Source organism: Lissotriton helveticus, chromosome 4_1 (assembly GCF_964261635.1).
Source record: "Lissotriton helveticus chromosome 4_1, aLisHel1.1, whole genome shotgun sequence".
In the NCBI taxonomy this organism is placed as follows: domain Eukaryota; kingdom Metazoa; phylum Chordata; class Amphibia; order Caudata; family Salamandridae; genus Lissotriton; species Lissotriton helveticus.
The window spans coordinates 1,597,697,178-1,597,723,358 of record NC_136063.1 but is presented as its reverse complement, the minus strand read 5'-3'; the positions used below and the strand labels follow the sequence as shown (position 1 = coordinate 1,597,723,358).

The window sequence follows — 26,181 nt, the reverse complement described above, 5'->3', positions numbered from 1 at the left end:
TACTTCCTGTTTCCTGTTGTCGCGCCGGCCTGCCTGACTTCCTGGTCGCAGGCCGGTAGCTCACCGTAAGTGGGGATTTGTCAATGGATTTAAGATTTTAGATTTAAACCTTCATGTCGCTTCAACTAAAGCTCTTCGGTGAATGTTTGTGTTTTTTCTTTTTATTGGTGGGTATTTACTGACATTATGAGACAACCTTAAACACCCCCTAATACACGTTTTTAGTGATTATGCGTGATATGTGTTTATATATGCATTCTGTTTGTTGTTTTAAAAAACAAAATGATATTGGATGACATTTATGCACACATACATTTACATAATGTATTTAGCAAGTACTGCCTATGGATAAAAATGTATATCTATAAAGTAGGTCAAAATATGTTACAATAAATTACTTAGGTATTTCTCATTCTTTTTAGCATTTGGCCATCAAGGCTTCTCAAAGAAAAATATTAGAACGACACATCAAGGTTTGGTTAATTCTGGTTTGCGTGCCTCATAAATGGGTACTGTGTCCCATTCAATACTCGCCACACCTTTAATAGATTGCTAGACGTTTTCACAATAAGTTACGTCAAACAATCAATGTATCTGGATTATGCTGCTGTCTGCAAACACACCGAAGACATTAGCATCTCCTAGCAAGGTAGCAGCAGGCAGGGCTGCCGATCTCTTGTGAGGGGTGGCATTTATTATATTTTGGCAGTATCCATGCATTCCAGAGGATAAGCAGTTAAGTGCCCCCATGTGTTGTCTTTCATCCTCTTTATTTGGTGTGCCAGAGTTCTTATAGCATCCCGCTATGCATGACAGCCAACTAAATAACCATTGGAGGCATGATGTGTTTCTATGTGATAACCAGTGTTGAAGCACATTTGTTTTAATGTGTGTCCTATATAAATGTACACTAACTCACTGACTTCCCCCTAGACCGGTTGGATATTCTGGCGTTCCTCCAACCCTCTTAAGGATTTAGCCCTTAAAGTGCACCATGATTTGTGTCACTTGTAATGCAATTGACCTCTTGATGAACTCAGTCAGAAACAATTGGATTGCTGCAAGATCCCATTTCTTGGATATACAGCCAATATTTGTTAAGCAAATTTCTGGTTATAAACTGGATGACCCAGAACCTCCTCGTTATATAGTACCCTGCATCCAACCATTTTGACTAATGAAATGAAGATTTGCCAGTTAGGCCTTTGATATCACACATTGTCCTTGGCAACGGATTGCGGTCATCATCTACTGAAAATCAAGAAAGGAATCGACGTCCTGGAACTAGTCGCACCCTGAGCCACGATTGGTGTACAGTCTCAGAAAAATAAATATATGCCACATCCGAAGCATGTATACGCAGACCATGTCATCCTTGGAAGGGAGCCTGTATCTATTGGTACGTGCAACCGCCAAATAAAGCCACCAAGCCTGGCCCGCTTACCATTCTGTTGCTGAGAGGTTTTGGACCGTCTACTTCGTAACACCACATAGCTGCCAAATTACCTGCCTGCATGTGTGATACTTTGGTGTTCTAAGTGTGTCTATGTGTTACGTGTGTGTAACTCGTGTGACACACTTAGTGACATTTTATTGCATAGTAGCGCAAAGCTCAGATCACCAGCCCTCTTTTTCTTTTACATTCAAAGACCTTTTTTTGTTGTTTTGTAAGTAATACATTTTTCCCAACTACAAGTACTAGACTGCTAAAGAAAAAAATGATTGCATCAACTACTAACACCTGACCTGGGATAATGAATCATTATATGTCAATATGCAACATATTTTATATGTCCCTTTTTATAAAAACAAAACGTAACTACTGCAAAATAAAATAGCCAATGCCATGTACAATACTAAAAGCTCAAACTTTGCCTAATGCGAGACCTATTGCATTGCAAATGCTTGTTATATACTAATGTGTGGTGTCTCTTCTGTGGTGTATTTATTGTGTCACTGGTATTTGTGTGGGGGAGTTTCGCAAATAGTTTTCCATCGGAATCTAGCATGGCAAATAGCCTATACCCCCTTTGGGGAGTCTCTTGGACCATTTTTAAATATGGCCTAAATGATGAACCGTTTCCAGGACAGAGACACTTTATCCATATAGATTACTGAGCCTATTGATTATAACAGACAATAGGGCACCCCAGTTAGTTGGACTCAGTTTTAATAGGGCAATTGACCTGGTGCATGGGAGTTATTCTCTTCTTTTATGAGAGTTACTATTTCCATATTAGAAATCCCAAATTTCATATAAGGACCTTCCAAACTTGACCATATGAAGGTATCCCCGCGGTACAGAACGAATAAATTATTTTTCCATGTTTGATAAGGGATATGATGGTCTCTCCCAACTTTATAGGAGTTCGTTCCAGAGCCCACTGGTGCCCACATTTTTGGGGTATTTTTCGTACAAATTACTGCTTGAACATCTATCCAGAGAAGTTCCTGGTGTCTGATTTTTAATGTTGAAAATGTCCTTACTTAACACCATTTTAAGGTTTTTCACTGAGTTCTTTAGAGACCAAGGGGATTCAGTTTTAATAATTTGTCTGATTTTAGACCAATAAACTCTTTTTGCGTGTAGAATTTTCACTGTCAATGTATTTACCCTTTTGGGGAAAACACGCTTCTTAGGGCCAGATGTAGGTAACTTCCATTTAGCGAGTCCTTAATAGCGATTATTACCGAATCGCTATTAAGGACTCTCTAAATGGAATGTAGGTAGGAATTGGTAAAATATTAGCGATTCCTTAGCATTCCTTAATAACGAATCCGTAATTCCGATTCATTATTAAGGAATAACTAGTCATTAATTCCTATGGGCTAAGAGGCCCACAGGAATGAATGGGAAGAGATTCACTATTAGCGATTCGGTATTACCGAATCGTTAATAGCGGGAGGTATTTTAAGGGTGCCAGGGTTGCACCCCTAAAATGTGCATGTGTGCACATGTGGCTGACATACATGCCCTAAGGGCATGGATGTGTGCCACATGGCACATTAAAAAAAGCAAAAAAGTGCTTTTTTGAAGTTGGTGGTAAATAGCGATTCCTTAAGGCTGAGGTGCACTGTTTTTAGTGCTACGTACACTGCTTTTAAGGAATCAGTATTTCCGATTCCTTAAATGCAAGACCAAAAAAGGGAATCGCTATTTTACGATTCCTTATTTTGCATGTAGGTTTAAAGTCACCTACATCGCACATGGCTAAATACTGGTCGGTAACGCTGAAATTTAATGAATTTCGGCATTACCAACCGGTATTTAGCCACCTACATCTGGCCCCTAGTCACCTCTGTGGCCAGTGCATTAAATACATCTGTGAGTACAGTTGGCAAATAGAAATATCCCATGGTAACCCTGGTAAGCTGTTCTGCATATGGGTCTTTATTATCAGTATGGCATTCAGATCCCACAGATGCAGCAATTTCTTTTCCAAGCCTACATTCCACACAATCCGGTTACCTTCCATGACAAGTATTTCCCTATAAGTTGAAGACTGTCCAGCTGCCAGTGATGTAAATTCAAGATGAAAGACAATATGCAGAGGATTACAAAGGAGACCCGTTCTAATTGGGTGGCATGGAGGAGAGTCTGATTCAGCCCCAGGAGAAGTGCTCACTTTTATAGCATTTTGCAAGTAAATGAGCAAACCAACATCAGTATGGAGAAGGGAGGGTCATTTGTGTGCCCTCTCATCGCCATCGTCACATGGAATGCTCCAAAGACACTGAACTGTGTCAGATTCAGAGTCGAACATGACCTATAGCATCCTATATTACTGCCATTTATAGGAGGGCAGTGGATCATCCAGTCTTGGGAGCTGCCCTTTGGTGGTTTCCTAGAGTGACATAGGTCTAGCAACAGCTGGATTGAATTGTCACTTCCAGCAGTATGGCTGGGACTGGCATGACATCAGGGCCAGGAGTAGAATTAGGGGCTGGCACCAGCTCAGAACAGGGAGAAGGTCTAAAGGAGCGCCAGAGGGAGCCGGCATCAGCTTCAAGTTCAGCAGCACAGCCTCTACCTTCTCTGGGGCGGACGGTCCCCCGGCGACCAGTCTCAGAATAGGGTTTCTGCGGAGTTGGGCCCTCAGAATGCCGACAGCGCAGCTTCTTGCCTGTTCTGGTGATGAGAGAGGGGGAGAAATCCTGCCAAGCTTTCTTGTGTTTATGGCACAACTTGAATTTAGAACACCTCTGCATTGGATCAAGAGGGCAACGGCCGTGCAGCTTGGTCCATGATCACGGCTTTGAATGTGACCTCTTCCTATGTTCTGCAATGCACAGTTTCACTTTCCACCCCTTGATTGACGAGATCGCAGCCAAAGTTTGACGTTTGTATTACATTATGGATAAGAAAATGTGCTGGATGGGAGGGCGGGGATAGAAAGATTGTTGGTGCCTTAAAAGGTGAGGGTGCAGCCTAATGACAGGGCTCCTACCCCATCAACCCCATTTCTGTTTTATTTCCTTGGTCTAGTGGGTTTTCTGGAACACCTGGGGTGCTGAGTGGTGGGTAAACCCACCTGACCTTCCCAGGAGTGCAGAAAGAATTATAGTTGCCATTAGTGGTGGGGGCATTTGATCCTCAAACAATCAATAATGGTTTAGTGGGTGGATCCCTGGTTGGAAATTGCCCTCCTGTGGCGATCTCCGAGGAAGGTTCCACAAGGGACATTTACGGGGGCATTATCCCATTTCCATTGGTACCTCTCCCTTCATGATCAGAGCTCAAGAGGACTCTGATATACTCCCAAGAACTGATCATAGTGAAAGCAGCCAGCGGTGAAAGCAACCAGCTTCCGCTGATGTCGCTTTCAGGTTGAGTGACATCAGAATGTTCTGCACACTGTTCGTCACATCCATCTTTGAGGAAAGCTCTGCCCTTGCACTTTGACATCTCAAAAATAGAGTCCTAAGTATTGGACAGAGTCCAAGTCGAGAAGGATACATTCATGTCCTCTACACAGGTGAGGTAGTACTGAGCGTTTGAATGTCCCATCTCCCACATCAAGCAGGTTAATAGTGTCTGGACATAAGGATCACCTCAGTAGCACCAGATTAAAATTTAATACAGCAATCAGCAACTAAAGACAGTGTCAAGACAGTTACTTTGCAAAAGATCCGCCACTGTAAGGCTTCACATGTGCCACATTTTTAAAGTAACTTGTGATCAATTTGAGCTAGAAAGCTTTTTTTGTTGAAATTCTTAGAAATTATGCAGCCGCAATGCTGCGGCTGTAGCACTGCATGATTCTAGTCACACTACCTAGCTGTCTACACAGTAGCTAAAACCCACCGAAGTCTGTGTTGTGCTTAATAACCCAGTTTTAACTCTAGACCATAATTATAGTGACTTAACTTCTGGTTTCAAACAAATTATCAATGTGAGAATTATTTTTCATAAACAAATTCTTCAAATAAGCACTTGAAACTGAAACATCGTAAGATCATACACTACCCATGTTTGGGTGGGTTTCCCCGGTGTCATAGGTAGATGAGGTTTTATGTAAATATTACCAGAGCAGTAGGCTATGGAGTAGATTTATAAGATTGACAGCCTTTCTATTGTCTTATAACAGTGTGGCTCCACTACGTGGTTATTATCGCCTACTATCAACCTGAAGGGGGTCAACACCTACGTCAGGATTATTCATTTAAAATTGGAGATACCCTAGGGAATTATTCTGGTAATTCTTCATATAAAGATTTCCGGAGGAAATTTTGTCCCTGGACACGGGTGCGACTTGCTGGCGCGTGGCTGCCCTGCTCTCATTGCTCTGCACTGGGTCTGACTGAATGTTTCTCTAGTGTTTGCTGCCTCCTGTTTCCTACATTAAAATTCTGACTACTCTCGGAGCATTTTGTTATTCATCTTGTTATCTCACGTCTAGACCAAGCTGTCCACAACCCAAATGTTAAGTAGGCTGATATATTATATGTACACTTAGTTTATTGTCAGATAGCCAAATCTGTTTGTCCCCATGACATCATTTAATGAGAAAGACAAACATTAATAATGTAAAAAAAAATACATCGATAACTTCAGTGCAAAACATGACAGCCATTACTGGCAGGGTCGGACAGGGACAGAAAATACACCCATGCACAAAAATAAAAGTGGTCCCGATCAGTGAAAGAAAGCTAAAAAAGTGGTACATATTTCCAAATTGGGACACTTTTGAACTTGTAAAGACATCAGGTGTGCCCGGCACGGCTTGTGGGTGGAAGGGCAAGAGCGTGGGGGGTGGGGGGGGGGGGGGGGGGTGAAAGGGCTTGCGGGTTGCTATAGAAAAAATAAAAAAATAACATTTACCTTGCTGCCGCCGCTGGGTTTCACATTTCTGCTCCTGCTCTCCTGTGTCCGACTCCAGGCCAGAACAGGAAGCAGGCAGCCACCCCTAAGCGATTCACAATGCTGAAATGCAGCGTTGTGATTGGTTTGAGCGCGGGGTTGGCATATTTTCCTTGCAGGCTGTAATGCAGCCTACATGGAGAACATGGAAGTGCGCATGATGGCTTTGGGCAGCCCGAGAGGACCAACCAAACAGTAATCGCGCACTTAGGAGGGTTGTACCCGCCTTCACTGCTCTTCAGCCCCGCTCGCCCCCCTCACGCAAGCTGCCACAGAAGGAGGACATAATAAAATTATAATAACATTAAGTTATTATCATTTTATTTTTTTCTTTCTTTGCCAGCTTGAAGGCAGTGGGGCAACGCTCCTCCGCCTTAGCGGAGGAGCCACCACTGAAAGACATATGCAGAAGTATTTTCCAAGGTTTGGAAGATGGTATGGATTTGAGATTACTGCAGACAATGTTTGTTTTAATATCACGGAAATTGTCAGAAACAATTGGCCCAGCAGACCATAAAATAGACCCACAAACAGGCTCAGAAACAGTCCAAAAAGACTGAACTGTCAGACCAGCCTATCGCTTACGGACCAATCAGCCATTCCGTATTTGATAACTGGGTTCTGCACCTTTAAAACGTTGAAGGACCAGATTCCCACTAAGATCCTTGGATTTAGCAAATGTAAGACCAACCAGAATTTAGAAAAGATGCACACATTTTATATAGAGGCAGAGAACGAAGGTACCCCAGACTACCAAAACGTGCTGCAATGCCATACTAGGCAAAACCAAAGGGGATGATGGACAGAGCGTTGAACATTGCAAGCAGACAGAGCGTTGAACATTGCAAGCACTCACCCCCAGTCAACTGAACTGGGTTTAATCCATCATCATTCTTTAGCTCACTCTGCCACCCCACTTCAGACATGGCCATATGCAAATCAGTCTGACCCTGTGCCTCCTGGGAACAGTCCAGCCCGAACTGCCAAGCCATGTCTTCCCCGGACCGGAAACAAGCATCTTGGGACCAGTTTCTGGCTAATCAGCCATCATCAGCCAGGCTAGCTTGAATCCAGTGGCAAAGTGAGCAAAGGACCCACGTCTGGGCATACCCTGCCAACTAAGGGCGAACAAAGCAAAACCAAAGTGAATGATGGACGGTGCGTTGAACATTGCAAGCACTCACCCCCAGCCATACTAGGGGCAGATTGCACACCACACACACACATTCAAGGCACTTCCCAATTTAGGCCCCATCTACCTGAACAGTCGCATCTTCTTTGACCAACCACCCAGACACCTCCTCTCTGCAGGACTCCTACTCGCACTACTCGCACACATCCCACGCATACACAGAACTAGACCAGGAGGATGAGCATTCTCTTATATTGCTCGTAAAGTGTGCCTCCACATCAGAGCATTCTCCTCTCTTTTTGAATCCCACACGAAGCTGAAGACCTGGCTTTCCAATTAGCCATCCTACTATGGGCAGGGTGAGGTGCACATACATGCTCGGAGCCAGGATTTTCTGGCGGGTGATAGTGCGCTTTACAATCACATAACAAAACAACAAATATTGACGTACAAAGGATTGCAAACTCAGATTACAAATCGCTCTTGAAGATTGCCACTGAATCACAAAGTTGTAACTTTGAAATTCAGCCCAACCCCCACCGTATAGATTAAACAAAAGTTTTGCAAATGCATATTTTCTTTCCACCGATGTAAAAGATGGATGGGACATTGGGAAAGGGAATCTCTGGTGCCAATCTTGGAAAGCTGGCAGTACAAACTATCTTCACTCCGGCGCCAATCAGTAGGAAGGCATGTGCCGGTAATGACAGGATTCAGGAAAAGACAGGCCAGTGGCTGAACTGCAAACTATACACCTGGAAAACCTAGGCAGAAATGCAACCTCCCATCTACTTTACCTAACTGTATCATTTTAAGCAAATCACAGTATCTCTCTGGGATTTCTTTTTCGAAACGATGGCAGATTTAATACACAGAATGTGCACTGCAACGTAACTCCTCACTCGTATATAATGTGCGACAAATTTACTAGCTATATTGATTATATTTTATGAAGAACATCGAAAACTGAACGGTCTCTTGGTTCACCATAGCAACAACATTTATTGTTTTCACTCAGAGCAGGTCAAAATGCTTTCGCTATATAAGCGCATACAAATAATATATTTTATCTTTTATCTACACACAGGGTAGAAAAGATTGGCGTGGAGCACCAAAACAAAAAAAGAAAGAAAAAAAGCTACCTTGCCTAGGCGACAAAACACTTAAGACAGCCCAGTGTAGATCCTTACACTCACAGACAATTCAGGGGTTCCTCATTGCCTGCACTCTGGGTTAAGCGGACCGAAGGACGGACCGAAGTACGGAGACCAACCTGTTGTGCTTTGCCTCCCGAGCCTGCAACTGCTGTTCGCCTGACCCGCTCTGCGGGTCCCGCTTCATCTGGTAACTCTGCGGGGGTTGTGGCAGTGTACAGGGCTGCGAGCGTGACGGCAGGGACTCCATCTACCAGGAGTCCCTGCGTGGCCAATTGACGACACCTGGCCCGCTCTCCCTGGAAGCCACGCCCACAGCGCACCGGCTGACGATAAACAGCCCCTTTTCCCTGCACCGACGGGTTCCTCATTGCCTGCACTCTGGGTTAAGCGGACCGAAGGAAGGACCGAAGGACGGAGACCAACCTGTTGTGCTTTGCCTCCCGAGCCTGCAACTGCTGTTTGCCCCGCTTCATCTGGTAACTCTGCGGGGGTTGTGGCAGTGTACAGGGCTGCGAGCGTGACGGCAGGGACTCCATCTACCAGGAGTCCCTGCGTGGCCAATTGACAACACCTGGCCCGCTCTCCCTGGAAGCCACGCCCACAGAGCACCGGCTGACGATAAACAGCCCCTTTTCCCTGCACCGACGGGTTCCTCATTTCCTGCACTCTGGGTTAAGCGGACCGAAGGACGGACCGAAGGACGGAGACCAACCTGTTGTGCTTTGCCTCCCGAGCCTGCAACTGCTGTTCGCCGGACCCGCTCCGCGGGTCCCGCTTCATCTGGTAACTCTGCGGGGGTCGTGGCAGTGTACAGGGCTGCGAGCGTGACGGCAGGGACTCCATCTACCAGGAGTCCCTGCGTGGCCAATTGACGACACCTGGCCCGCTCTCCCTGGAAGCCACGCCCAGCGCACCGGCTGACGATAAACAGCCCCTTTTCCCTGCACCGATGGGTTCCTCATTGCCTGCACTCTGGGTTAAGCGGACCGAAGGACGGACCGAAGGACGGTGACCAACCTGTTGTGCTTTGCCTCCCAAGCCTGCAACTGCTGTTCGCGGCTTCATCTGGTAACTCACCTGGCCCGCTCTCCCTGGAAGCCACGCCCACAGCGCACACGTACATATCCAGTCCACTAACCGCGCACGCGGAACGCGCACGGGACGGCGCCGGGCGAAGCCCGGGCCTAGGGCGGGCCCGTTTGTGCCCGTTTGTGACCAGTAGTGACCGGACCGGGCTACCCCTCTTACTTCTTTCCTAACTCACCAGTTCGCTCCCCTGGAACTTCATGGCTGGTCGGGAAACCCGGAGCAAGTCTTCGCTTGCCGGAGGACCGGCACCTGGAGGTATGGAAAAATTTCTCATCAGGGCGAATACCATCATTGACTCTGAAATCAATATCCTTGAGAAACGTTTGTCCAAAGAACTATTGTCAATCCAAGAGATCCTCCCTGGGGACAATAGCTAATGCGAAAACACCTGATAGACATGTTGATATCGTTACCACCGTAGTGGCTGACCAACCCCCTCTCCCTGAAGCTGATAATCAGGCTCCAGTGGACTTAGACATTTTGGTGAACGAAATTCTACCTGAAATCAATCAAGTTCTTGATATAATTAATGTTTTCACTGTTCTTGATCCTGAACATACTTTTAATAATACAATGCCCCAGGGGGTAAAGGAAGGGGCTACTGCTAAACGGAAAAGATCATATAACAAGAAAGCTGGTAGTAAATCGAATACAGCAAAGTTACAACATGACCCCATCCCTCAACCCACGAATCTATCAACAGTCATGTCTAGTAGTGAGGTCTCTCTTGAAAGCTTGGCGGCCCTATTTAAATCGATTTTATTCCCCCTAGAGGCCAAATTGGAAAGGATAGAACTTAGATTGTCTATTATAGAGAAAGCCACTGCCTCTATTCTAGCCAATTCCAAGCCCTGTAATAGGAGTACATGAAATATAACCCCTATTAACCCAGGCATCCAACAAGCTAATGAGGCCCAACCCTCTACCTGCCCCCCTGAGGTCCCTCTGTAGTCCACCTAGATTCCAACCATGATCCCAACCTGGGTAATAATGTACCCCCTCAACATCTACCTGGTCTGCAACCCCGTAATTCTAACACACTTGGACTAACGGCTGATGGTACACAAGGGTCTCCAATTAAAGCACCTAGAGCCCATAGACCACGTCTGCCCGACCTTCCCCCGGAAGCAAACCGCTATATGGTAGTTTTAGCCGGTGCCCCATCTTGGAAACAGGTGAAACCGAAACTTTTAGCTCCCTGAAAGGCAAAGTTGTGAAGTGGCTTAATTGGAATAGACCGCTCCCGGCCCATCTCCACAACGAAATTATTATGGTAAGGAGGGTACCATGGCTAGGTAAGACGGCAAAGTCCATTAATGGGGATTGCATTATGGTTAGTTTCAGAGACCTTAGAACCGTATCCTACATCTGTGCGGGTTTTAATAGGTCACTTGATTCAACCATTCAGACCCTCCCGGTGTCCTTCTTCTTTCCACCTAACCCTGTAACCTATGGCAGAGGAAGATCTGATTGGACAAGGGTTGAACGGAGGGGTAGACAAAGAAGGTATGATACTGGACCGGTTATGCTGCCCCAGTATACCCCCCAGTATAATCCCTTTTTTGATAGTAATCGGTATCGCTGTCTGGATGGTCTAGAGGGAGTTGATTGACTACTCCCAACTTGTGATCTAAGGTCTTCCCCGCCTGAGAGGGCAAATGGTTTATTGAACGGGGAAGATGGGGTTAAGGCAATACGCCCAGATGAATGCTTGTTAACTCCCAAAAGGTTGCCCATGGTACCCCCTCTCCAAGCTAATATAGCGGATATTCACCATCCACCATATGCCTTGGGTATGTCTGATGAGTCGTTAACTACTCTGGTTCCTTCATCTTATCATGAGCTGGCAGAGCCGGTACCAGTATCTAGTCACCCAGGTTTTAAACTGGCTAGCTGGAACATTGCCGGTTGGCGGCAGAGGTTGTCAGCCCTGGGCTGGAGGGAATCCATCTCCGGGTTTGACATCCTCTGCTTACAGGAAACCTGGTCCACGACTGATATTCATTACGATGGCTTTGTTTCATATAATTGCCCAGCGCAAGAATCTTCCATGGGTAGGGCAAAAGGTGGGCTGTTGATTTTACTGTCTGTGCATTTCCCAGTATGTGTGAGATCCCACTCCATTGTAGGTTCACACTCACAAATACTTAGGTTAGAATATAAAGGGGGCCGGGACACTTTGCTGATTAATCATTATAATAATACATTTGACCCCACGAGTACGCTTGTTGTAGACTAACTCGAATCAGCTATAAAAAAAATTTGTAGCGACACCCATAAACCATATGACATTATTTGGGGGGGGGATTTTAATATTAGATCTTGTCCCTACTCATATACTAATGTATGTGGGTACGATGGGGACAACGGGGAGAACCGGGCTCATTTTACCCATACCCCCTATGGTGACTCCCTTAATGCCCTCCTGTTAAAACATGATTTGGTCATTCATCAACCAGCTTTGGATATTGAGGGGAATATTGTTCCTACTTTTACTGGGAGGAACTCAGCATCCGTTATAAACTATCTGTTGATATCGGCATACACGATCCCCCTCTGCACGGTCCCGATTATTGTGGATTTTGGAATTAGTGACCACAATGCCATTACTATGTCAATCCTCATTTGGGGTCCTATGATCCGTTTTAACGGTAGGATTGCTGACGAGATTATTCCATGTAGGCAAAATGGCATCCGGATTAAATGGTGTGGAAATAATTCTGATAAATTACTAAGGAAAATCGTGGGAGCAGGTTCTGAAGTCTTAATCCGTAATAAAGCTGATGCCGCCCCAAGCTGCATTATAGTTGATTTTGAGGAACGTGGTAATATAATTATGAAGTCCCTCACCTTCAACAAGGGCATAACCAAGCGGGCCACGCTAGGGTGGTTAGATAGAGCCTGCACATCTGCGTTACAAGATCTTAAGAGGGCACTATCCAACCACCCGAGAGATAGGGATGCCGTAATACTCTTGAGGGCTACATATAAACAGGAGTTGAAGCGTAGGAAACAGGAACTAAGAGAACAAGCCTGGGAGGACCTGACTAAGGTGGCAGCACTACGGGATTGCAAGTTATTCTGGAGCACTGTTAACAGCTCATTCCTCCAGAAGGAGGATTTCCCAGTTTTAACCGCACAGGTTAGTGAGGACAGTTGGGTCCAATATTTTACGGGAATTTTTGACCCTATCCGCGAGGTCCAGGATAGTTCCTGTGTTAATTCCATCAGACACAATCAACCATTGGGGATTACCCTTCAAGAAGTTGACTCGGCAATCCGGAACAGCAAGGGGGGGAAAGCCCCAGGACCTGATGGGGTACCGGTCGATCTATATAAAACCGATCTGGCCCTGTGGAGCCCCCTATTGACCCAGGTGTTTAACGCTGCTGCCAACGCTACTACCCCCTCTACCTGGAGCGAATCTGTAATCCTGCCAATTTACAAGAAGGGAGATAGAGGAGAGGCCAAGAACTACCGCCCTATCTCCCTCCTGGACTCCTCGTTAAAAATCATGAGCAGGGTTCTGCTGTTACGTCTAGAGGAATGGGCTGAAACTAATAATATCCTTGCAGCCTCCCAATACGGTTTCAGAAAGGGCCTTGGCACTATTGAGCAGTGTATCAATCTAGATCTCCTAATTGGGAAATACACTAAAACCAAAAAGGTTCCTTGTTCCTTTGTTTTGCGGACCTCTCTAGTGCCTTCGATCTGGTTGACCATGCTTTGTTATGGTCAACCCTACTCGAAATGGAAGCCCCGGCAGCGATAATTCATTTTCTGGCAAGACTCTATAACAACCTATCTGCCCAGATTCGCTATGGCCAGGAGGGGGAATGCACAAGGAAGATCAGGGTTAAATCTGGCATTAGACAGGGTTGTGTTTTGACCCGCTGCTTTTTTCCCTCTTTATAAACTCCCTGGAGCTCGAATTGAAAAACGTGCAAGCTGCGTCCCCACAAGTCGAGGGACAACCTATCCCGGTGCTGCTCTATGCAGACGATACCGTCTTACTCTCAAGAACCCCCATAGGCCTGCAAAAACTTATGAACTATTTTTATGATTTTATACAGGGGAAGAAATTAAAAATGAACAACTCTAAAACCTTCATCATGGCTTGCGTGAAAAAGGTGAACCAACTTAAATCTTTTCATTTTAAGGTAAACCGAATCGAGGTTGTGAACAATTTTTGCTATCTGGGCATTACTTTTAATAACGGTGGGTCCTGGACCCCAGAACAACACAATGTTAAAGCTAGGATGGGAAAGGCTTCCCTAGGTGTATTTCGTTTTGCTGCTAAACAGGGAAGCCGCCGCATACCAGACATGCTGAATGTTTATCGGCACAGGTGTGCTTCTATTGCCCTTTATGGCTCAGGGGTTTGGGGACACAGGTCCCAAAGGGACTTGCAAATAGTTGAAAATATATTTCTTAAGAGACTCCTCTGTCTTCCATCTTCGGCATCTACTGAACTGACCCATAGTGAACTAGGGCTGGATTATATATCCGACCTAATCGGATTGAGACCCCTAATGGCCTGGAGGTCTATTTGGTCAAAGGATGAAACTGGCTTTACCAGGGGAATAATTCAAGACTGTTTACGCCTGGATAATGCCTACCAGATCCCGTGGCTAAAATATGTTGTTTCATCTTTTAAGGAACTTTTCGATCTGGATGTCCACGGAGACCCCGAGTGTGCCACTGTCATACCGAGGCAGGAGGTTAAAGGAGTCTTTTTGAGGCATAAATTTAATAGGCGTAAAGAACATTGTAGCTATTACTCAACCCATGCTTTCTATTTCTCAAACAAGGAAGAAGGGATTGGTATTCCTATGTACCTAAAAGTTATTACTAGACAGACTCATCAGTATGTACTCACAAGGCTGAGATTAGGTATTGTGCATAACATGGTGGCATTCCCGAGGATGAAAAATTATTCTGACACCCCCTGTCCGTCTGACGGATTTACTAAACAATGCACGTTGCACTTTATGCTAATATGCCCTTTGTATAAACCCTTGCGTATTCTCTACCTCAAACCACTGTTTAAGAGATACTCTGTGTCCACAACCGTTAATGCCATGAGATTTTTATTTGCACTTGCTACCCCGGATATCTGTTTTTTTTACCGCAACCTTTATTCTAAAATCAGTATCGTTTAGAAAAAGTTTGGATTTTTAATGTTGTAATAATTTAATCATATCCAAAAAATGGGAGGTACCCCTGTGATCTGTAGCAGGGAAGGGGGTGCAGTAATCGAAAAACAACGAGATCCCTGGCTTTACGTGATCACTGTCACCAATAACTGAGAGTTTTCCTAGTGGACCAGATATATTTTCAGGCAAACAGTAATATATGTTTATCATCATGTAATTTATGCATCAAAATTAATGTGTAAAACAGTAGTCAAAGTTAAAGTTAAAACAGTAGTCCTACTGTTTTAACTTTGACTACTGTTTTACACATTAATTTTGATGCATAAATTACATGATGGTTTTTTAAATGTTAGATTGTAACCCATTTTGGGAGTGGAACAATAAAATTTGAAATTTTTTTATATGATCAAAAAATTGTTTGATTGATAATTTCGTCTGTGTAGAAATAATTCTGTGGGTCTAACTGTTTATATTTTGCCTAAATAGTCCAATATTTGATAAACATATATTACTGTTTGCCTGAAAATATATCTGGTCCACTAGGAAAACTCTCAGTTATTGGTGACAGTGATCACGTAAAGCCAGGGATCTCGTTGTTTTTCGTAATAATTTAATCTCCTGCTGTAAGACCATGTACCTACTTATTATGAGCTCTGCAATTTTAATGTACTGTATTCCCCTGCTTTTGTACTAATTCATAAGTGCCTTTTTAATTCTGTATACTTTTATGATGTTTTTATGAACAATCGAATAAAGTTTAAGAACTGAACTGACAATTCAGGGGAAAAGGTAGAAACATATTTATTACCAAAGTTCTCCTAAGGGTAGCAACAGACAGAAAATAATAACGTCTAGATTGTGCCCACCTTGAGAAGTATATTCAGTGGATGGCGCACCTACTTCTCTAGATCTGCTGCCTAGAAGACCTCGCCGAAATGGCACTCCTGTTGGCTGGACTCTTGTATTGTTCTCACTCTATCAGAGGAATTCGGCATCCCCCCAAAGTTCAGAGCGGACTCAAGACCTGGTTGTTGGAATAGACTCACATCACGCTAGCGCCTGGATACTCCTCGGGGTGATTAGCACGCTATAAAAATCTTTGATTGAGTGATTGAAATTAGGCACCTGGTGCCATGGGTGAGGTACATGTTCTGCACACCCACACGTTCTTCTTCTGCACGTAATTTGTTTTCTGTAACACTCCCCTCGTACCCTCAGAACCCGTCCAGTCCATCTACCACGCCGAGAAGGAACTCGTCTATCCACAAACCGAGTGAGGGTGGAAGTACTGATGGTGCCACATAGATACAGCTGTAACCAACTGCAGCACCTGCTCCTAACCCCCACCTCTACTAGCTGGTGTGGCTAGAGGTACAGGCATTTCACTAGTGTTAGTATATAGCATGTGTGTAAGCGGCACACACAGAATTGAGCCTCTGCCTACGGTGACACTTCTCTATTCTTTCTTTAGACTTACCTTATACTCATAATTTGCGCTCCAGCCAGCACAGTGTCTGAGTCTGTGTAAGTGAATTGCTAACCCATGAGGAGACAGCACCAGGCCAGCAGCTGCAGATGTGTTTGGGCACAGATGTGAGGCTGCACACACTCCCTCAAGTAGGGGGTGGTGGTCTTTGTCCTCAATGCCTAGAGATGGCCATGCATTTTCAAAAGGTTTGGGAGTCTGTGACGGAGCTAATGGAGACACAGCTTAGGTGAGCAACTGAGCAAATGGTGGTTTGTTTGTAGCTGACTATTTGGCGAGTTTTCAATAGGTAATCAATACATTTTGCGACTCTACCCCATCTACTGTTAGTGGAATACCTCTCTACTCTACAGTGAGGGTCTACAAGACTTCTCAGAATTTACTATTGTTAGTATTTTTCATAAAAATCCAAAACAAACATTGTCAAAGCCAATAGGTCTTGCTTTTTTTAATGACAGTGCATTGATTTATTTGCTTTGTGTGATGGGTCCATTAAGTCAACTATTCTTCCGTTCACAGACCCACTCAACCATGGATTTATAAACTCTGAATCATTGTCGCATTCATCCACACACAAACTCACCAATTGATGAAGAAGCACTTTCAAATAAATATAATTCTTCAGTGATCTAAAAATTAGGCTGGCCTTGCTTGAATTTTCACTCTGCAGGCAGCAAATAGCCAGTGTACGCGTCTCCATAGAAGTTAACAGGACATATCAGGGTTTAGGCAAAACACTTGGCCTAGGTCCTCAGCGGAGGCCAAAAAGCAGAGGAGGTAACATGAAGAGTTCTGGGAATCAGAGGACACAAGAACTCCTTATGCCGTATTGACTGAAGAAAAATCATCTGTGTGTATAACTCCTTGGAGTTAAGATATGGCATTGGGTGAACTGCACAGGCAGAGGTACCTACAGTACAAAGACCCTCACATAAAGATGCATAACTAAAGAACTGTTGGCCTTGGGGATTGGATAACTGACAAATTCCTTTTCAAAGGGGCACGCACTACTCTTCCTTCCTCGGCATTGCTCATTCTGACACTACAAATCTCAACACGGATACTGAAGACGGACATTGCCTATCCTAACACTACACCCATGCACTGTGCACAGGATACGACAGGTCTGACACTCCGGCTAACAGAGAAGACATTATGACTACACTGTGACATTGTCTATCCTGGAACTTCACACAATCTTACAGCACTACTTGACACTGGTCACTGTGCCATCCTAGGAGGACATTACAGTTGACTATTTACAATAGGTTTAACTGGTGGCCGCGTCTAGGTTTTAGGAGACAGGAAATTATATGCATATGGGTTTTAGGAGACCGGGAATTTAAACTAGTTTATATAATCTCAGAAATATGTGTTAGGAATACAAGGTTATGGTTTGGAAGCCTTTATGAGGTTGTAAATAAAGAAATCTATCTTTGCTCTGTTGGCAGCGTGAACAAACTTTCCTATAAGCGTAGATTGCCTCATCTTCCAACCAGCGTAGATTACCTACAAAGACAGGTTGGGGCACAAAGATATTGATTCCTATTACTTTCAAGAGAGCTAAGGAGAAAGGGGTATCTTCACATGCCACCTACGTATAGACAAAAGTAAAGGTTTCGAAAAGTATAAGAAACCTGGGTGAGGATAAGTAAGCGTGGGGAATAATCAATAGCCAATAGGGTTTTTATCACAAAGACATTATGATTCTAAAAAATGGAAATATGATTATGCTGCACAGCTATTTAGGACAGGTCAGCACATTGAAGACCGAGGTGAACAAAAAAACTTCTGCTATACTCACTTTCAAATCCCCTCAACTTGCGTTCTAGAATGCAGGCATGATGGGTAGGTTCTATTAATTACTCTTTTACATAAAACCCCCCACTTTTGACTCAGCTAACCTCTGCCCCATACACAAGTCTCTTTCCCGTGCCCCTTACTTGCAGCACCTCTTATTTCCGGAAATATGTCAATACGTCAGTGCCAGGGACATTTCTGAGCCACCCACTCAAGATAGACATGTTAGACTGAGAGTGCACGAATGCTTTTCCAAAACAGTGTTTCAGTCTTCAGGTCCTCATGGAATTCTTAAAGTCTTTTTGAAATTCTAGACTGCTACATCCACTTCCAATTCATCTTCAGCATTAGTCGGCACATAGGAAATATCTTTCTAAAAAATGTTCGTTTCCGTGGGTGGTCTGTCAGAGATGTTACTCACCAAGGTTTGATCTGGTTCTTTAACACTCTGTTCCTTTTTTCTGTTGGAGAGTTTACCTTTCTGGTCTTGCAGGAATTGAATGCAAATAAAGATGTATCCACCGATGTCCGGGTTTCTAGTTGTCTTTGCTGATGTTCGAGTTATCCACTGTACCAGTGCTGAAAGAATTTTGTTCATCTTCTAAAGTTGACGTTTGTTCTGTGGATTCTTGTTTTGTCTCCTTTTTACATACACTTCTGCCCAATTGTACACTTCTCAGAGTTTATAGTATGTACTCTCTTAAACTTCTTTATTTTATGCTCATTTCTTCCTTAGGTAAAGGAGTTCAGTTGTTCCTTGATGTCTTCTATAATTGTATTCCAATTTGTTTCTTCTGATTTATCTATGAGCTTTCTTGAGCTAGTCTATTTCTTGTTTAAAATCCGTTAATGTTTGTGAAAGTTCTTAAATTAATAATAATATTAAGCCAAGTGAACACTTATTTAAAATTCCATACCAGTTTTCCATGAATTATGCATTGTGTTAACTGAACGTGGGTTTTAATGAAATGCATAAAGCTGCGGGAGTTGTAAATAACATTATGTTTGTACCATATATAATGAAAACATTTTAAGTCATTTTTTTTGGGTTCCAGGAAAATGATTGTGTTTCTCTGAAGGAGGGCTCGAGGTGCCCAAATGCTTTAGCGAAGGGGCACAAAAAGAAAATAATCGTATACATGAAGATTTAGTAAATTGAGCGCTCACCATTGAATTCTGCATAATAATTGATAATTTCAAATAAGTTTGATTGAAGACATTCTTGATATGCAGGAAATGGAAGGGGTGTATAAAAAAGAAGCGCTAATAGGCACGGATAAAATAGTGCGATGGTAGGGGGGTGACACGAACCCAGGTGTGGCATGTGCAAAATGGAGAATTATTAGAAGTGTCACCGTTTTGGAGACACCACTGTAGCTACCACACCCCTGACAAAAGTTCTAGTTGCATCAACAACCTGATTGTGTACAATAGCTTCACTTAGCAGTGGGGTGGTGGTTCTCCGGTACGTACAGCCGTGGAGGTGGTCTGCTGATCTTACTGCAGTGAAGGTCCAAACACCAGCTCAAAAAGTAGACACTGACTCAGTGACATCCATGATGGCTTCTGTGGCGACATCCGATGGTGCCACTAGGCACAGGCACAGGTCTTAAAACTGAAGAGGAGGAGCTTCATGAACCCAGACATGACCTGCTCGATGCGATTATTTAAATCTTCCCTAGAGGTATCTTCCACAGGTCAGAGCTCAAGTATGTCATCCTAACAAGGGAAGAGCCCACACGGGTCGTCACCATGTTTCTGGTCATGAGTTTGAGAGGATCAACTGGGTACTGGTTTCTTGCACCAAGACACTGCAGAAGCTGGGTTTTTAGGAGAGGGAACTGACAAATACGGCAACTCTCTCTAGCCGGATGCAGATGTTGCCTTGGTTGCCACAGCCATGCACAGAACACACACTCCATGCACATTCACCTGCACAAGAAGTAAAAGTAATCATACATGCACCACCAGTGTCCCACATGGATGGTGCACAGGACCGAGGTGGACAGGACAGTTAGAATCGGAGAGGTCAATAGGCAACTCTCGTGGTAGGGGAAAGGTAATAAGGACTTTCCAGTACCTATAATTTGTTTCTGCCAACACACTAGGTTCTCCCCCACCCATTGAGCTGACTGCAGCCACCTGGAGTTGAGGAAGGGTACATATGATGTGCTCCCCCAGGCCACCAAGGCCAGATCTGAGTCTTTTTCACTGGCACAGTGGGCCTCACGCCGCATGCATGTTTGTTGTGTGTGCTGAGGCCAAAGAATCCTGAAGCCATTAGAAACTTGCTATGGGAAACACAGGGCAGGGGTACACGCTCTCCAGAGCCATATAGGGGACATTTCTTGTCCCATCAATGAAGAAAATATAAATAGGACAAATGCTGTCACTCGACATCACTGGCACTCTATAATCCTGTCTTGTGGGCTGATGCCAAATGGGACTGTCACTGCTAGCAAAGCGAATTTCTGAAGAAGGCTTCCATTTTCCATTCTTTGTATGCTCTCCTGCGGGCAGCAGCAAAGTGGAAATGAAAACCCAGCAGATCAATCGCCGAAGGTGGCTGAATGAAAGGCCGTTTATTTATTATTACACGTTCTTTAATTCCAAAAGCATGGCAGATAGACAAACAGCTAAGGCGAAATTTTTCTTCTGTCTTTCTCACATTTTAACATGTTATTGGTGAAGACGAACTCGGTTAGTTATTCTTCTTTCTCTTGACTATGAAGAGAGTCCCTAGTCGGGGGGGGGGGGGCGGAAAGGGGGGGGGGGTTGGATGGAGACTCCCTTCTGGGGAAAAAAGAAGCCCTACAGGCGAAAATGTTCAGGATGAGCTTGGACCGAAATATTGGTTTGTGGAATTAACCCATTTGGGAAAGGATAATTCAATCAAACGAGAGCAGCTGCTGATCTTATAAATACCAACAGCATATGAAATCAATCAACCAACCAACCTTCATCGGAAACTGGCAGAAATGGAGGAAAAACTACAATAAACGTTCAGAAATCTGAAGCACATTACCATCACTGGGATTTTTAACCTATCATCCCATTCCTGTCTCAGCACAAAATGGGACACTGTCCTGATCACAGGGTGACGCCTCTTTTCAAATGAGCATCATTCTTTACGACAGAAAATGTAACAATGCGTCACAAACTTACTCTTATATAGGAATCCTGGTGGTTCTTGGCAAAATACAGCATGTTATCGAGCGCAAGCATTCCCGGGGGTGTCTGGGTGAAGTCCATAGCTGGGTTTACATGGTTCTGTGGAAAGAAACAGAATATTACAGTAAATGTAATTTAATATATACTCTCTACATCACTAATGAAAACTCTCTGCATCACTATGGGAAATTCTCTGTACATAATCATTGTCCTCTTTGCATTGGCCTGGGTCTTCATCCAACTGGTCCTTAAATTACACTACTCCCATTATGCATCACTTCCCGCTGCCATGAACAGTGCGGTCAACCCATCTCTCACCCGTAGTACATAGCAGATTGTGTTGTGTTCTAAGTATCATGTAGAATTTGACCCCTCTTACCTTTCCTAAGCGTACTAGGACACACGCAGCTAGTGCAATCCTAAGATGCTGGTGAGTGACGGCGTGCAAAGAAATAGACTGCGCAAACACCGCGCTCTCATACCGGCAGTCCGTACAAACTATCATCCATTTTGTTAGTGGTTATACAGTCACCAATCAGTCAATACAAGCTCAAGGCCCCTACTATAATATTGTCCCCGATATCAAGGCAGTACATACATAAACACACCATTATCCTCATCTATTGGACATCAAGGTATGAGATAAATCCAATCATTCATTGGGATGACTATTAAGCCTCCCCCTCATCCATCACCTCAATGGTCCCATTTTCCTCAGGGTCAGCCCCCTGCGTGTTTGAGCGTTGTCTGAGAAGGTAGTCTCTCTGTGTAAGGGCCCCATCTATCCTTTGCCTAGAAGTTACTGGTAACTATGTTTCGATGGGGTCGTTGCAGGTCGCAATGTCTTGCACCTCCTCCCCCACTGCGTTTGGCCAACGAGAACAATAATGCTGTTGGACATCGCACACCCCAAGACAAGCGCTTTACATAGACCAACAGGGTTATTTGAGAGCCGGGCTCTAGGGGGTGTCCAGCCATTTCCCCATCGACCGCTAGTTTTTTATGGCAATATTTATTTATAGAGGAGCATGTCCATGCTAGGTGTCGGAAACAGAACACCGCCGCCAACCTCGTCCTTGACATCCCTCAACACAAGCACATCAGCCAATACCTACGAAAGCGCCACTAGCTCCCCATCGATAAGAGAGTCACTTTCAAGATACTCACCCACGCCTACAAATGCCTACACAACACAGGACCCCAATACCTCAACCACAGAATCGCCCTCCACGTACCCAAAACGAACCTCCGATCCACCAATCTCATCCTCACCAAAACCCCATGCATCCACAGAGCCAAAGCAGGGGGGAGATCCTTCTCCTACATCGCGGCCGAGACCTGGAACGAGCGATCGATCAACATCAGTTGCGCCCCCTCCCTGAACACCTTCAGGAAGACTCAAGACCTGGCTCTTCGGCTGAACAGCACTGCTGACATCCACCCCCCCCCCTCCCACTCTCCCCCAGCGCCTTGAGACCCTCACGGGCGAGTAGCGCGCTCACAATTCCCTGACTGATTGATAGGAAACCAGCAAATGAAGAACTGATATAATGCACAAAGAAGGAGAACTTTATGTCTTAGGATAGATGCAGAAAGCAGATAAAAAGATCAGAGCAAGCTTTCGGAAGGAAGGAGGGTATGAGAAAACGTTTTGTTGAACTAAATAGGACACTTAAAAATAAAATCACGTAGATAAATGGTTTTAACACTTCAAATATGTGTCTAGCGTGAGCTTAGTACTAAGGTGTTAAGCATTTGCTCTAAAATGGATTGTTAGCAGGAAAAGTGTTTAGGGAAGGTCTGTTTTTTAACATGTCAATACAATATTTCCCTCTCTATACAGAACAAGTCAGTAGTTTTCGTGAAGACTTAAAACACAAAGAAAAAAACAAGAGATACTGTAACCACATCAGACATGGGCCAACGTGGGGCTTTCTCATGTCTATTTTCCTGAATGCTCTTTTCCCAGTTTAGTGTATGCCAACATTTGTCTAAGCACCTTGTGATACTATTCTACCCTACATCGGCCAAACAAAGAGAAAATGTAAAAAAAGCAAGTTTAACACCATTTCTAGTGTTTTTGCATAATTGCTCACGCCTTTTAGGTCCCAGTGGTGGCCTATTAACACTACTAAATGGTGCATTTCAATTGCCCTGCATGGTTTCAGCCAGGTTGTCCCATCACAGCATGTTCGTGTCAGTTCCTCCCATCCCGCTGAGACAGGTCAGTAACGATGCAGGTCTGGGGTCTGCAGCACAGGTATTCGCAAGATGCCCTATATCTTAAATGGGCCCATCTGAAGTGCAAAGGCACGCTTACATTATATTTGCATACTTAAATTTTGCAGAAACAGGTAAAAGTAGATTTTTTCCAACATTTTTTCCCTTCACATTGGTAACATTTAAATGCAATAAAAATGGACTATTCATGTCAGTGACATGTTTTTGTCCGGGAAAAAGACACAGTTTGGGTGCAGATTTTGAAGTTTTGCCAGCAAATTATGCAAACTACAGGTAGATTATACAAATTTTGAAAACATTTCTCTTTCTGTCTGCACTTCCAGGGAGAAAGAAAAAATAGCATAGGCTCACGAAAGGAAGGCGGAATGACTGGAGCCAGGGAGGTGAGACCACAGCGATAGACACCGACATAAGCTTGGTACTTGGCTACAACATTAGCCCTTATAGCACAGGGGAGGGTTGCCCACACAGTTCAAAGCCGTAGCCTACGGATGAAGCCATCAGAATAAGTGGAACTTTTGGGTCTCCTCACCACACTCTAGGTTTGGACTGGGCATCATTTTGCATTATGCCACTGGTTAACACACTACTGGCATCTAAATGAGGAACTCATTCATTGTAATAGGAACCAAGGCTGAGCATAACATGTATATCAATATATACAGCAATATCAATGTATCAATATCCATGTATACAGCAATGTATATCATAATTTTCAGTGGGGGAGAATGCAGGACTCCTTGGACCAAAGCCCACCTTTTGTACACTGATACACCACTAATCACAATGGTGCTCACTGAAAGACTGCACCCTTAGCTGGTATATGGGGGGGAACAGCTCTGGTATAGGTTTCCTCCTTCCTGTTATGTTATATCCACTTATAGTGCGCTCGGATACTCATGAGTGTCCCGGCGCGATGCCTTCATAACCATATGCATGAAGTAAAAGTGAGTCCTTTCCTTTGAAGAAAACTCTACATTTACTGTGGTGTGCCTCAAGGTTCTTCTTTGATTCTCATCTTATTTAATGAATATATGGATCCCGAAGCACATATCTATGATCCCCATACGTTTTGCACGTAGGTAGGTGATACTCCGCTCTATCTAAAAAAATGAGGACAACCCTGATTACCTTCTCAAGCTATCTTTCTCAAGATATCTTATAGTCTCTCTCGTACTCACCAGTGTATGCTGAATAACTAAGCGTGCCTTAATGAGCAAAAAATAAAATATTACTAATTGTGTGGGTTGCCCATCTGTCTTTATAGCTTGTTTTGAAGACTTGGGCTTCACCCCCTCAACCAATAAATCAAGCACACCACCTTGGCGTGATCTTCGATAGGGACTTCTCAGTCTCCCTGCAGACACAGTTTGCAAACATGCATTCTTCCACCTTTGTCAACTGAAGATGATTTTTGCCTTTCCTACTTTGGTCACAGAAAAGTGCACTGATCCACACAGTGGACATGTCCCACTTGGATTAATGTAATGGGTTCTACGCTGTTCTCCCAATCACTTCCCTTAAACTTCAATAAGTACAAAAGTATGATGCTTGCACCGTACACAGTCTCAAATGCAATGGGGATGTCACCCCTGCTCTCAAATCTCTCCGTTGGCTTCTTCTGCAGGGAACGACAAAGCTCAAAACCCTCTATCTTGTTTACAAGGCAATACATATATAACTTCTGAACCATATTACCAGTCCATCTATTTCCTGTCAACTACCACTGAGTCTCAGGTCTGCTAATAAAAGATTGCTGTTACCACTTCGATTCAGGCATGAAAGCTTTGGCTGACACACCCTTCTTCATCAAGGCACCTGCCTCGGAAACTCATTACCTAACCCCACAGACTCGAACAGTACTACTTCTAAGTCAGAATATCTTTGAAAATACACATTTTCACCCTGGCATGTGGGTAATCCCATCTTCCCAGTGACCAGCTATCCAAACTCTATACCAGTCCAACGGTCATATGCCAAAGATCAGTGCGCTCTAAAACGCTTACTTTAGACAACTACATTCTCAAGGCTTTATCATCTCTTGATACCTTTGGTGTACCCATTAACTGGCCTTCACTGAAAGACCCCATGTTTATAATGGGCTATATATGTAAATATGTAAATCCGTATTTGTAAAGCGCGAACTACTCACCCTTACGGGTCTCAAGGCGCTGGGGGCCGTTGTGCAAATTAAGTGAGCTATTGCCCAGAGTCACATGGTGCTGGGCTGAGCTGCCGCCGGAACCGGGGATCAAACCATGAACCCTGTGCTCCAAAGTCAGCTGCCCTGGCCGCTGCACCACACCTCTCCTATTTCTAGGTAAATCACTGTTCTGACTTTATGCATGCTGTGAGGTTTCATAAAGGGCGATATTCGTGTGTCTGAAACACTCAAAGTAAAAAACAATACATTTATTAAATGATAAACTGCCTAAGGACCCTGACAGAAACCTCCTCATCATGACTAGGACTAAGAAATTGTGATTAAGCATATGTGTAAAACTGTAATCACTAAGATACAGAGCTTAGTCATGGTTGATGGGGTACAGAACACCAGACATGCAGCACACCCTATGTCAGATGGAGAA

At 44.2% G+C, this 26,181-nt stretch overlaps 1 protein-coding gene across 2 annotated transcripts in view; it reads right to left on the bottom strand.

Moving 5' to 3' along the window:
* ELMO1 (engulfment and cell motility 1) overlaps positions 1-26,181 on the bottom strand; it is a 1,412,865-nt gene that overhangs the window by 734,977 nt on the left and 651,707 nt on the right. For both annotated transcript variants that reach the window (XM_078688215.1, XM_078688216.1), the window contains one exon: positions 21,347-21,451. In XM_078688215.1, coding sequence (XP_078544341.1) covers positions 21,347-21,451 — 105 coding nt within the window. The remainder of the gene's footprint in view (positions 1-21,346; positions 21,452-26,181) is intronic.